The sequence below is a fragment of the Hydractinia symbiolongicarpus genome, chromosome 2 (genome assembly GCF_029227915.1).
Source record: "Hydractinia symbiolongicarpus strain clone_291-10 chromosome 2, HSymV2.1, whole genome shotgun sequence".
Classification (NCBI taxonomy): Eukaryota; Metazoa; Cnidaria; class Hydrozoa; order Anthoathecata; family Hydractiniidae; genus Hydractinia; species Hydractinia symbiolongicarpus.
Window position 1 is genome coordinate 17,223,122 of NC_079876.1, and position 14,185 is coordinate 17,237,306.

The 14,185-nt window shown below is 33.3% G+C and overlaps 1 protein-coding gene across 1 annotated transcript; it reads left to right on the top strand.

Moving 5' to 3' along the window:
- Positions 1 to 7,406: 7,406 nt before the first annotated feature.
- Positions 7,407 to 13,951, top strand: LOC130629729 (uncharacterized). The gene is made up of 6 exons (XM_057443059.1): positions 7,407 to 7,516; positions 8,310 to 8,466; positions 10,049 to 10,273; positions 11,366 to 11,471; positions 12,140 to 12,250; positions 13,030 to 13,951. Exons 1-6 carry the CDS (start codon positions 7,463 to 7,465, stop codon positions 13,109 to 13,111), a joined length of 735 nt encoding a protein of 244 aa, XP_057299042.1. The 5' UTR covers positions 7,407 to 7,462; the 3' UTR covers positions 13,112 to 13,951.
- Positions 13,952 to 14,185: the final 234 nt, after the last annotated feature.

Consider the following 14,185-nt stretch of genomic DNA (forward strand, 5'->3'; position numbering starts at 1 on the left):
TTCAAAGCGTTTTTAAAATACTAATTGAGGGAGAAAATAGATGCAGAAATGTGTTTGTGAAGATTCAAGTGGGGGAGAGCATTCGCATGGTTTACTCTTTGTAACATAATTGTCGGAAGAGGAGGGGACAGCACAAAATTTCAAATTGGAAAAAGTGCATTTGGGAAACTAAGAAAATGAAATAAGAATTCTTCAAAAAGATTCTTCCAAACAGTGTAAGTAACAAAAATAATACGCATATATTAATACGCATATAACAATAATCCAATTCTGTAGGGGGACAACACAAAGTATAACAGTTAAAAATATTTTGAGACAGGGGAAAGTCAAAGGCATTTAACTCCCCCCATTTCAAACCTCATGAAAACCCACCTATCCCGATTCATTCACACCCCAACCCCTTAGGTTACCGACAAAAGTTTCCGCTACACTACTTATTCAAAAATGAAGAAGTTCCTTTCTGCACTCTATTACACTACAATTACTAAAAACAAAAGAAGAAAAGGAATCGTTATTAGACGAATAAATCAATCTGCTAATCCTCGGATCGTCAGATGAGATAGGGAAGTGAAAAACAATCAGGAAGCTGATTTGAACGAAATCATTTGAAAAAGTAACCATTCCAGACACACTAACCAGTGCTATATTAACACCAAAACACAAGAGTGGAAGCAAAACCAAAGCTGAAAACTACCGCCCAATTGCCCTAACTTCTCACATCATAAAGGTCTTTGAAAAGGTTGTCCGAAATCAAATTGTGTCATTCATGGAAGAAAATAACCTGTTCAACAGCTCCCAACATGGTTTTCGTGGTGGACGGTCATGTCTGAGCCAGCTTCTTCACCATTTCCACAATATTCTACAAATACTCTGCAATACTTCGCAAAAGCGTTTGACAAGGTCGATATAGGCATATCACTTAAAAAGATAAAAAACTTAGGTATCAAAGGCAAACTACTCAAATGTCTGAAGTCCTTCCTAAAAAAAGGAACCCAGTACGTCTCAGTAAACGGTCACCACTCAGGCACCACAAAAGTCATTTCTGGCGTCCACAAGGAAGTGTGCTTGGACCGCTCATCTTCCTTATCCTTATGGAGGATATTGATCTTTCTGTAAAGGGCACATCACTCTCAAGCTTTGCAGATGATACAAGACTTACAATGATGGTTAGCTCTGAAAGTGAAAGTAAACTCAGTCTACGAATGGAGTAAACAAAACAACATGAGGTTCAACAATACAAAGTTTGAACTCCTGCAGTACGGAAAAGACCTAGATCTGAAGTCAAAGTCAAGGTACAAAACAACAGTATCAACACAAACCAAAGGTCTTGGAATACTAATGAAAGATGATGCTACCATCAAATCGCATATAAATAAAATCGTAGAAAATACAAAACAACTTACAAGCTAGATTCTTCTAGTCTTTCGAGCGATCACCAGAAGTTCTCCTACCACTATGGAAATTCTAGACTCGAGTACTCCTCTCACCTCTGGTCTCCTGCTAGTAAAGGACAAATCAAGGTACTAGAAGCTCTGCAGTGGAGCTACCTGAAAAAGATCAACTGTGTACACAGAATGACTTACAACAACGCACTAAAACAGCTCAAATTGTACTCGTTACAACGACGACGTGAACGCTATCAAGCCATATACAGTTGGAAAATAGCTGAAGGCATTGTCCCAAACCTTCATCCACCCATGCAAACCCATGCAGCACAAAGAAAAGGGCGTCTCTTCAACTACCACCGGTGCTGAACAATTCCACAAGCTTCGCTAAACTACACAACGGCCTTCGTTATCAAGCTTCAAGAACCTTCAACGCCCTGCCCGAGTCTCTAAGAAACATCACTTCGTGTCTTCAGTTTTAAAGTTTAAAACAGCCCTCGACAAGTTTCTCAAAACTCTCCTAGATGAACCTCCGTTCCCCGGGACAAATGAAGCCTCAGAAAACAGTATAGTCACTGTAGTTCGATCTAACCCTCATCCTCCTCTCTTTAGAGATAGAGTAGAAGAAGAGGAAGAAGTGACTTACGTCGGTCGTCCACGACAGACATGAAGCTACAACTTCAAAAGTTAACATAAGTAAGAAAAAGAAAGAAAGCCACCTCCATAGCAACCTTGTTCCCAGGGCATTTTGCCTTGTTGATGAAGTTGGCCAGCACTCCGTAATAACCGCTCAAGGGCCACAAGACCCTGGGGGCGAGGTTGACCTCCATAAGTGAAATATCAGTGGAGAGCAAGAGCAAAATCGTAACACGACCTTGGAAAAGAAAGGGAAAAGAACAATCCTGGAAGCATCAAACAATCAAAGTCACGACAATAATGAAATCTCAAAACAAGCAGGAAGCGAGAAGAAGGCAATAGTGGAATGAGCACAGTGAAGAGGGATCTTGCATATTTGATGACTATTAAATTACCTCACAAAAATAAAAAATAATTGTTGTTGTCTCCCATATACTTGACATTAGTCACAAAATTTTAAAAAATGGAAAATATTATTAATCGGCAAAATGTTAGTAGGACAAATAAAACCATTTTTAGATGTGGCTAAAATTATGCCATACTTTGTTTTTTCCGCTAAGTAGTTATACAAAAATCCACTTCGCATCGGGTCCCCGAGGGCCAAAAGTATTTCTTACACCTTGGCAACAAAAATATTTCCATAATGGCAGCTCAACGTCGAAGAAATATTCTAGAATTGCACTGCAGTGTTGTCTCTCTTTACTTCTCCCACGTGTTTTCTTGATTACTGTATACTTTTTACCTAGCTAGAGTACAAAAGTAAGATTAAATGGTTTAGTATGGATAGCTCTAGCGAACTTAGGCGAACTGGCTCCTACTAGATTTTCAATTTTCACAAGGAACTGGAATCCCTTCAGAACATAGAGGAAAGGTAACCAACTAGCTAGCTAGCTATAAAGCTTTTCTCCAGGTCATATCCAGTGATTTAAGTACTCATTGCTGTTAAAGCTCACCTCCCATAGCCCAAAAAGTTTATCTAAAAAATATATACTTATTGTCCCAAACTTAAGGAAGTCAGGGTGAACTAATTCTAGCCTGTACCACAGGATAGTTAGCTAGTTAGCTGATGCAGGATAATTATACGGTATACATGTACAGTACAATTAGCTTCTTATATGGCTAATTATACCGTAGAGATCTCTTTTACACAAATTTCCACAATCTTTTTTGATATTGATTGTAATCAAAAGCTTCCTCATGTTCTTCAAAACTTACGACGTCTTTTCCAGATTTTTTCTTGAACTCAGAATAATTAGCTTCTCATGTACAGCTAATTAAACAGTAAAATTGATATCTTTCTTGCACAATTATTTCTTGTTCTTGTTTTGATTTTTATTGAAACAGAAAATTATGTGGACTCATATAGATGGCTACACAGGGAGACCAATAACAAATAAAAGTGTGAAGGTTTAAGTAACAGAAAATGAATTAAGCATGACAAACCTCAGTTGTCTCTGTTTTTTTCCAAATTTGCCCCCTAAAAGTTGTCAAATTGAGTATCCCAATCTACTACCATATTAGCTTGCAAAATATATGAGTTTCATATCAAGTAAGGTAATGCCAATTGTAGTGCCAATGTCAGTTAGGTTAAACATGTGATTAGACTATGGTAGCCTAATTAGGCTACCATAGCCACTTGACTTTTGTACCATAGCCACTTGACTTATGGCTTAACTAGATGATTAAGAACTTACAATTTTGCTTAAATTATTTTAAATTGCAGAACGGATTTAACATGGACCTAGAAATGCCTGACCAAATGTTGTTGTATTTAAGCCATGTATTGATTACTTTATCAACCTCCCGGTTAGCTTTTTTGTATCAAATAATGGAGGTCGGCATGCAGAATATTAAATAACAGGTTACAAATCACCTACTCTACAATTTATTACCTCATTAAACATAGCCTAATTAGGTGTTTTACCCAGACTTAAATGATGAGAGTTTGGAACAGAACAAACAACTTAGTTGCAAAACTTAAAAAAGAAAAAAAAAAAGAACGCATAGGTTTTTATTAAGAAGTATACCATTGTATTGCAATATTTCTATAGAGAGGTCGAATTCTCCACATACTCCATTAATTACATTCCAAAATTAGGCTCAATTAATTGTGGTAATAATACAGAGCAGACAAACTTTGGCTAACATCTAGAGAAAAAGTATGAATTCAAAGGCATCAGAAGGCACTTTTGTTGTTGTTGTTGTTGTTGTTAGCTTAGTTTACTGAGTTTATTGAATCTGTTTACAATTGCAAACTTCAAATGATTTTTTTTTCTAATAAGTTTTGACAGACAGAAACATAAATTTTATAACGAATAAACAGGATGTAACTTTAAAAAAAAGAAATAGAAATGTCACGAGAAATATCAATTTGACGTTTCTTTCTCAAACTGCAAAAAAAAAAAAAAAATAGTTTTGAGGTTCTGGAAGTAACAGACACAAAAAGCATTCATGATATAGCTGTTACCTCTAGCTGGTTTCTTATTAAATACACAAAACCAGTGATACTACAGTACAGACCGAATGTAACGTTCCGCATACACGCAACTCGCATAAATAATTATTTTCATAATAGATTATTGTCTTTTAGAGAAAATAATTACACCGCGAGAAATTAAAAAGATCAGAGAAACTTATTGTATAAATAACAATAACCTGTGTGTGACGATGTTGAGAATACTTTAGAATTTGTAAAAATATAAAAATAAACTTTACTGTGTATACAATCTTAATTTTATCTTGAAGGAAGATTTAAAATATGTTATATTTTCAGAACATGATTTCAATAAAATTTTTTGTAAAACTGTAACTTGCGTAAGTAATCATGACGCTGATCTGAAAAGACTCATAATATTATATATTATATATATAATGGTCAAATATGTTTGCTAGCTAAAATGTAATACTGCTGAGTATTGCTTAAATATTTCGCTTTATAGAAAAAATAATATAAAAAATACATCACAGAATATGTTTGTTGTATAACACCCTCCTCCATTATGATATAAAATATTTTAAGCCTATACTATATTCCTTAAAAAATTTCACGTTCAGGACATATATTTTTTATAAGACTGCCTGAAAAACATAAAAACAACACTAACATTTTTTTAAAAGTTATGCTGCTAAAGTTATTCCTGAAGTTTTTTAAGAAAAAGGATCGCAATAAAATTTTCAAAAGGATAATGTTTTTTGAAAAGTCTTTTAAACAAAAAACAACAGGGTGTCTAACGGACCCTGAAAACCCTAAAAACCCTGAAAGGCCCTGAATTTATTTAGGTGGCCCTAAAAACCCCGATTATCATAAGAATTAGCCAAAAAACCCTTAAACCCTGAAAACATATTTCTCTTTTAGTTTGCAATAATGTTTTATGTGACAAAGTTCAAGGAAAGTAATATAACCTCATGTAGAAACTTCTATGAATTATATTTATACTCAGTGGAAATATTTACATTCATAATATTCATATAATATTATATTTAATTTTTTTATTTTTGTGAATTTTGTGTGAGGAGTTTAAGCTTTCAGTGGCCACCTTGTTTTTGATTTTTTCTCTTCTTTGTTTTCAAATGAGTAGTCATGTAGTAGATAAACCGATTGAATGAGTTTCAAAATTCGTAACCTCCTGTTATCACACTACATAACTCATGAAACTGAGAAAAAAAACTCAAAATGCTTGATTTTAAAATATGTCATACTTCACATTCTTTGTGCATTTATGCCATCAAATTTGGTTTTTATTTTTATTTTGATTCTAAGAAAATATCTTCAGGTGAAAAGATTATTTTTATTTTGTTATAGCTGTAGATATTTTTTTGCTATAGCTGTAGATATTTTCTGTCTGTTTCATTACTTCATCCTGTTTACAAAATGCTTGATTTTTGAAAAGCACCCACCTTATTTTACGGTATCTTTGTAGGACCCTGAAAAATGAAGAAAAAACCCTGAAGAATTACAAAATATTGGCAAAATAACCCTGAATGACCCTGAATTTGATTTCTGAAATTCACTAGACACCCTGAACAAGCGCATGAAACTTTTTTAACAACAATAGTTTTGTGCACGATTCCTTTTGCGTAATGTTTTGTTGAAAAAATATAGCGTGGGATAAAATGTTAAGAAATATATTTTTTAAAACAGACCAAATTTAAAATATAAATATATTTATATAAAATCATGCAAAAAAACATTTTTAAAAAAAACAGTTTTTGCGCAATTTATTTTAATCTTTTGCGTAGTTAACAGATCGTTAAATTTTATTACTTGCGCTAATACCTAAGGGATGTTTTATTTTCAATAAGTTTTAACAATAAAACTTGCAGTTATGAGAAAATAATAACAGTATTGTTTTATCGCGAAGCTTTTGTTAAATCACTCGTAACATAGCTCTCGCAAAGATCATTAAAGGAATTACGATAAACAAAAGATTAAAGGGGTTCTGACTTGCAGGAAAAGGTGTTGTATAGCGTGTACGCGGAAGCTTACATTCGGACTGTACTGTAATAAAAATGGAGTATTGTAGTTGTTTTATATTAAAAGTATACGGCACATAAAGTAGTATCCACAATTTTATTCACTACCCTGTTTTGGGGCATGTGCGCTGCTAGTGATCTTTAAACAATAACAACTCAGTCAAATAATAATCACTATGGCAACAACGCTTGACCAAAGATCCAGCTGTCTGGTTGGTGAACACATGTTTCTGTTTTTCCTTTCATGAATTAACTGGAAGCCCTTGAACACAAAGAACACCTGGAGAACTTATGCATTTTTTACAAGTCCATTGTCTTAAGGTTGAACTAAAAAAACATTTTTTTAAACTTTTAATAACAGAGAATAACTAAAAACATTGCTAGTTGAAAATAACATAGAAAATGACTTCCTTACCTCCCTGCTGCACTTTTTACTTGCACGCAGGTGGGAGTAGAAATACAAAACAAATGGAACATTCAATCTTGTTTATATTGTAGGTTTTATTTTTTCTTAGCAGTTACTACCAATTCGTCTTAATAGACAAGATTCGTTAAAAAACTTGAAAATGGATTGCTTAGCTTTGATAGTAGGCATATGGCACATTTGTTTATCCATTTGTATATACTCAAAGTTAACCAGGCCACTAAACGGGTGTCTGCATCTGGCCTAAACTGACAGAAATTGCTTGGAACAATTAACATATAATTTCCTTACCCAAGTCACACTCATAACTCTTGATGTGAAAAATTAGCGAAGGCTTTGTGATGCCTTATCAGATAAGTTTATGACCTGTGATGCTTCACAAGTAGACTTAGTGTGCGACTCATTTTTGTTTTAGAGAGTTTGAATATAAGAAGGTTTATATGTAGTTATGTAAACTTGAGGATTGCTTAGTGTTCTTGCTTCTGTTTTTTTAGGTCTACTATTAAACATTCCATTATGTTAGTCCTATTGATACAATGAAAAAATGGGTAATGGTCCAACAAAAGAAGAGAAATTAATAGAGCAAGTTGCAATCAAGGTAAACAAAGTTGCTAAAGTTTAATTTGACATGCTTAGCAGGGTTTGAATCATTTCAGTCATTTGGCAAATGTTTGCTGAATGCAGAGCAGAAAAGCTCATTGCAGTTTTGGTCTGAGACCACTGGGTACGAGCAACTATTTTGTTGCAACAACCATTATAAAAATAGCTTAATGAAAAACTGGGATTTTAAATTTTAACTTATTCTTCTAAGAATAATACGCAAAGACAGCATTTCAATTTGCAAATTGCGAAATGCGAACTGCTAATCAGAAACCCCGTGAGAGTTATTTTCTGCTCACCTTCTTTTTATCTTTTAAATAAGAATATCAGGCTCGTTTTATTTGCCAGCCTAGAGAAATCCTCTTTGTACCACAAAATTGTGTATTGCACTTTATCTCCTATAATAATATAGAAATTGCATGTGTGTGGCTGTCTGTTTAGAACAGGCAAAGTCGATTACACTTTCTATACAATTTTCATTAAAAGCGGCTATAAAATGTTCTCTGTTTTGCTTACATACATATTAAATAGGCTAAAAATTAAAGTAAGGCAATTTCATTAGCTGAGAAATTCAACTATTGTATTCTAATTTAAGTTTACTATGACAGGTAATATAATTACTTTGTTATAAATTAAAGTACAGACGATGTTATTGTTATTGTCTGTTTCTTTCGAAGCGATTTGTTTGCATTTATTTTTTATGAAATCAACAACAAATCATTTTGTGTTGACGGCACACAATTTTTATTAAAAGTTTATGTGAGTCGATATTCTTTTGTATATATTTACAGGAGACTCTCCTTGAATGTCCTATACTTGTTGACTTGGATCATGGAACAGTTAGACATAGACACGAAGAAAGAGTTACATCGGACAACAATGAAGAAGAAGAAGATAAAGTGAAAATTGGTTACTTCTATCATCCACGTTTAAATGATTTCAGTGAAGGTATAAAGTTGTTTGGAATATACAAAGTTTTGTTTTGTCTACTTTTTTAAAAGAATAGCTTTACTTGCTTTTATATTGCATAAGAATATTTTAATTAAAACTGGATGTTAAACTTGCATTTAAAGGCTATAAAAAATGGTGTTTTTGATAATAGTATTTCATAGATTTTTGCCAACCATTACACAATAAATAAATTGTAACATAAACTAATTTTGTGTGTATGGAAAAAAATGTAAGATAAATTATCTAAAGTTATTTGTAGTAATATGGCCTTGTCTGCTTAAACAAGCACCTCTGGTGGATCACATTATTTGCAAAGCTATTCTATTCATTCCTCAGCAGTTCTAATATTGAGATGGGATAACATCTAATTTAACCAAGCTGTGAACATCCTCTGGGGGAGGCTCCCAGGTATTTCATAATCCTTCACTATTTTGCACTAGGATATTTTTGTTCATTGTTTAGAGGTGACCAAATATGTACCAGGCTTGTTGTGAAGTTCTTGTGTTCTAATACTTTTTTGGGGTCGTACCAGGCTTTTGCTATTTGAGTCATAGCAATAGCAGAATTGTTTTTGGTATTTTTGGCCTTTCAATCTTTTTTATGAAAGTTAACCTGGCAAATATTTTTATTTTTAACTGACTTTGACTAATTTTAATCCAGTGAAAAATGAAATGTATTTTGTACTGCGACTGAAAGGTATAAAAAAATCATAAAAATTTCGAAATTTTGTTATGAAAACATTAATTCATGCTCAATTTCTTTTGTATCAGACCAAAAATGCACAAAAAAGTCCGGATGTTTTTGTTTACTACATTTGTTAAGCAGTGTGCAAGATTAAACTCAAGTTGAGTTGTTTTAACAAATTAAAGCGTGTAAACAGGAAGTAGGAAGTTGAAAGCAAAGTTGTCAAGTTGATACCTGCTTTCAACCAGTTGAGATGAAATCCCTATTGTTCTCTTGCCTATGTGATGTATTGAAATAAAAACGTTTTACAAACATTTTGGGCGAATTGAAAAAATAGCCGATCTATATTATAATACCCGTATCCGTCTGTCCATCCGTCCGTCTGTCTGTCACGCAAAATGGTAGCTTAGCTGCGCATGTAGTGAGACGCACACAATGAGGTATAAAAAGGACGGGTTTTTCCACGGGCTAACGACTAGTAGTATTAAATTGTATTAAAAAAAAGAAAATGAAAAAAAATATATAGCTGCATGACGGTGGTTGTGGAAAAATGTGAAATGATAAACACAGATAAAAGAGGAAATTTTTGCATTAAAATAGCTTTTGTATTATTAAAACGTCGTATTTATTATAATTTTTTAAAATTATCAAACGGGGTAATCAGTACTCCTGAATTTATTGTTCTCTGTTAAAAGGCGGTTTACACATATACATGTTTTAACTTTCAATTGAAACAACGCTTTAGCTAGTTAACTCGTGTAGACAGTATTTAACTAGTAGTAAACGCTGCTTTAATCTTTATATAATATTTTCATTGACCATAAACCACTTACCGAGATTTTGCTCAGAATAGAATTTAATCAAGGTAAAGTTTCAGTCCTATGTGAATTTTTAGATGCTCTGATGACTCAGTCTGAAAACAACCGTCTGAAATATGTATTTAAAGGACCACTTAAGGATACTGGTAAAAAACTATACTACATCTATGGAACCAAAGTATCTGATAAAGACGAAGGTATACACCATGACCAGTACAAACCACAAGGGAAAGGTTACAACTGGCCACAGTCGTATCGCAAGGCGAACAATCTTTATTACGATGTTATATTTCCGCAGAAAGGTATGGTTCACTGCTGCTATTAAGCCACTGGTAGTCTACCTGTGGTTTTAACGAATTTTAAGCCACTTGTAGTCTTCCCAATTTTTTAACGATTTAAGTGTTTTATATAAAGAGTACTAAATCTAAGTGTTTGCCAAAGTTTTAATTTCGGACATTTTGCACATGTGCGCATATTTTTGTAGGTTATAAAGCAGGAACACAATGCTATTAATTAAATTTATTGAATTTTGCAAAAACACAAGATCCAAAAGGCACTAGAATTAATTTTTTTACCTATAGTCATCTTTCTTTAAAATAATTTACTGATTTTATAGGAATATTTTTTGAATGTGTTTCTTTGATAACTGGCGTCTGTTTACATTACGCAAAGATGTCTTTTGTAGCTATTTTGAAACCGCCACTGCTTGTTCCAATGCCTCTGCCAGTAAAATTAAAAAGGATTTGGAAGATAACATTATGCAAAATACAAAGCTATATAATGTCTTATGCCTAATAAGCAATTCACAAATTGTGTTTCACGATGAATAAGAATCGTAAATGCTTTATAGAAATTAAAACTTGTATATATACAAATATTAAAGAAACAAATTTTAATAAAACTTTTATTCCCAAGATTTCTTGTGAGAGAGCTACGTGAATGTATCTGGTATTAATATAATAGCTTGGATAACAAATGTCATAAGGTTGACTGCCTCAAAAATAAAAAAAATAAAACTGAGAGCAATCCTTTCCTTTCAACTAAATTTATTTTGCATACCCTTTACTGGTAGGGTATATGTGGAAATTATTCGAAAATTAAACCATGTTTAAAATAGTATTATTCGATAGTCAATCAATAAATCCACAATCCTTTTTATATTAATTTTGCACCATAAATTTTCGATTATAAAATTGCGCAGAGATAAAATACAGTATTAAGGACAAGCCGGTGGCCCATGCATGAATGTACCGCATTTCGTGTTTCTTGCGGCTTGTGGTGTTATTTTGCTTTGAGACAGACAGACGACGGCTATTGATGTGGAGACATTGACTGACTATCCAACCAGTGTAAACTTTTATAATGTCAACCTAATTTTCACATTTTACACGCAGATGACAACGGAGAAACCACTGATGTGCAACCAGAAGAATTAGATGATACAAGCAGTGTGTCATCTGGAATTACTGCTGACATGTTGACACAAAAAGACGAGATAGGGTGAGTTGAAGAAAAGATTGAAGAAGAAAAGGAGGCGAAATTGATGTCCCCAAATTTGCCTTGTATCGATAAACTGAAATTTCAGATTTTTAAATTTGCACGGACATTCGCAACCTTCTGTTTCGCATTTTCCTTAGCTCGCAATTTTCCTCTAAATTCAGTATAAAATTAACTTTGGACATATATAAGAAAAACAAGAACTGTCTGCAATCTCATATCTTACAATTTCAATAAAAAGTGTAATCATTCGCGATTTTTGTATTTTGTATTTTTCACAATTCTCGAGATCTGATTCGCGAACTTTAAGACCATACTCTTTTCTTTCGCAAACAATTTGTTCCCCTAAAGAAGCTTCGTCAATAATTTACTTTTTCAAGTTTAAGCACGTGTAAGCTACTTCTCCAGCCCATGATAAACGTCACAAAACCGGTACAATAACACTGTAAATCTCGCAGACCCTGAACATTTTTGATGGCAAAAAAAACACTGTTCTGAGGAAACTCTTTTAATTCCACCTGAACCTGTTTATGTGTTTCTTACATCTTACAGCTTATAATTTTTAACATATTTCTTCTTTGGCTCACAATAGGACGTTCAAAGCATACAGAAAAAATAAACTCCAGTCAGCTTTGTAATTACTCTGAATATTTCTTCATCTGTTTATTCAGTCTTAAGTTGCGCCACAGCGAAACAGTTGGTGACGTGGTTGAACGAATTTCGTTGCAGTTGTTGATTCCTTCATCAAACATTCATCTTATGGTGAACAAGAAGGAGCTGAAGTAAGTGCTTTTAGTACATTATCTTACATAATGGCCACAAGTCATGGAAATTTTCAGAAATTATGGGCAGGAAAGTCACGGAATTTGGTTTGGTCTGTAAAAACTGTAGGAAACATTTTTTTGAAAAAAGTTTTTTTGTTTTTTTTGCAATAAGCATTTTTAAATTTTGATGACTCTCTTTATACATGTTTGCCTACTTGATTTTTTTAATATTATTATTATTGGAATTATTAACCCAGGATAGCTTCTTCAGGTCCTATTAGTTCTGCTATCAATAAGGGTCCTGCGAAAGGGGTTCTAGTACATTCACTTCCCATTTGAGCTACAAAAGCCGTGCGAGTACAGCAACCGGTTAACCAGACAACCGGCTAAGATATCAATCCTATTCTCATGCTGAACGCTAAGCAGAGAGCATCGATTCACAGTTTTATAATCTATAGCGTGATTCAGCCGAGGTGGAAACCCGAGGCCTTTTGCAACGGAAGCGGAAGTACCGCAAGGCTACCAGTCAGTAACATACATTGTACCATTAGCTGGCGTACCATTCCCATTGCAAGTACTATTATTCGATTTGTAACTTTGTAAAAAAATTTAATCTCATTCAGTGGTCATGGAATTCAAATGACCATCTTGGGAAATGGTCTATAGGCGGTAGTCTGCAAAAACAAGTTACTTCTCAAAGAATGATGCGTGGGTCGATACATCTAAAAGAAATATGAACGTGGCTTTAAAATATGGAAGCTGATCAGCTTAGATATTTTCTGTTTATTTTCTTTTAGAAACAATGAAGTATTGGCTGATTTCATACCCGACAGCATGAAAAGGACGACTTTATTTAGCGTGACGTTAAGGCTAACATAATTTGAAAAGAGGCAACGATTGAAATCGCGAGATTAATACCGTTGAAGCGTGTTGTATATGTAAAACATTCCACGTTTTCTTGATAATATTGATATTTTTAGAACAATAATTTCGACCAATGGGTTGCGCTTGCTTGAAAAGCGCGCATGTTAATTACATGCGATAACTGTTCATGTCTACCCGAGGTGCACAATTTCTTGTGATCTTAACCTGTAAAAGAACAATTTATTGTGTGTTCGCTGTTACCATTGCACAAGAGCATTCATCCACCTTAGAGCTCTTTCTATTGTTAAGATTAGGGAAGATCCTTGCAAACCTGTACTCTATTCGAAAAATCATGAAATTTTGTAACCAAAAGCTTGAATTTTATGTATAATTTTAGAAATATCCATTCTTCAGTAAAAAACAGCGTGTTTTAACAAAAACAGTTAAAACCGATTTGTGAACTTTTAGATGTAAAATAACTCTGTGTACACTTTTCACGAAAATACGTTTCATGTTTTCTTTTTTTTTTTTCTTCAAGATGGCTAATTTTTTATTTTGAATTATAAAATAAAATTTTTAGCTTTGAATTTTCTTCACAAATTTTTAAAATTTGATTTCCTAATCGAGTCAGTATTATTTTTGGAAAATGTTTAAGTCGAAGAATGTACTTTTGAAGCCCACTGTTTTCATAATAAATTTTAATTATTTTTTCTTCGTTCTTCAGTGAGGAATGGTCTTTCTATGCAAAGGGTATTAAAAATGTGTGTACATAAAATCAAAGAGGTTTAAACCTCAATATAGATTTATATCGTTTGTAATTTTAACTTTTGTATATAAATATAATATATGACAAGATATGACATAATTTTACTGTCCAAGAAAAAAAATGAAAATAGAAGAAATGATCTCTACCGCTCTCAGTAAACAAAACATTTCGTTTTGATTCAACCTTCTATAAATTTATTTAGTAAACCCAGGGTATGGGGGAGGGGGAAGCGCTTATTGTGGCCCAACAAATGTGAATCCAATTTATTTAAAAACTTCAACTTCCTGCGAAAACCGACAGCAACTTCGTCCCAAGCTTTCTGT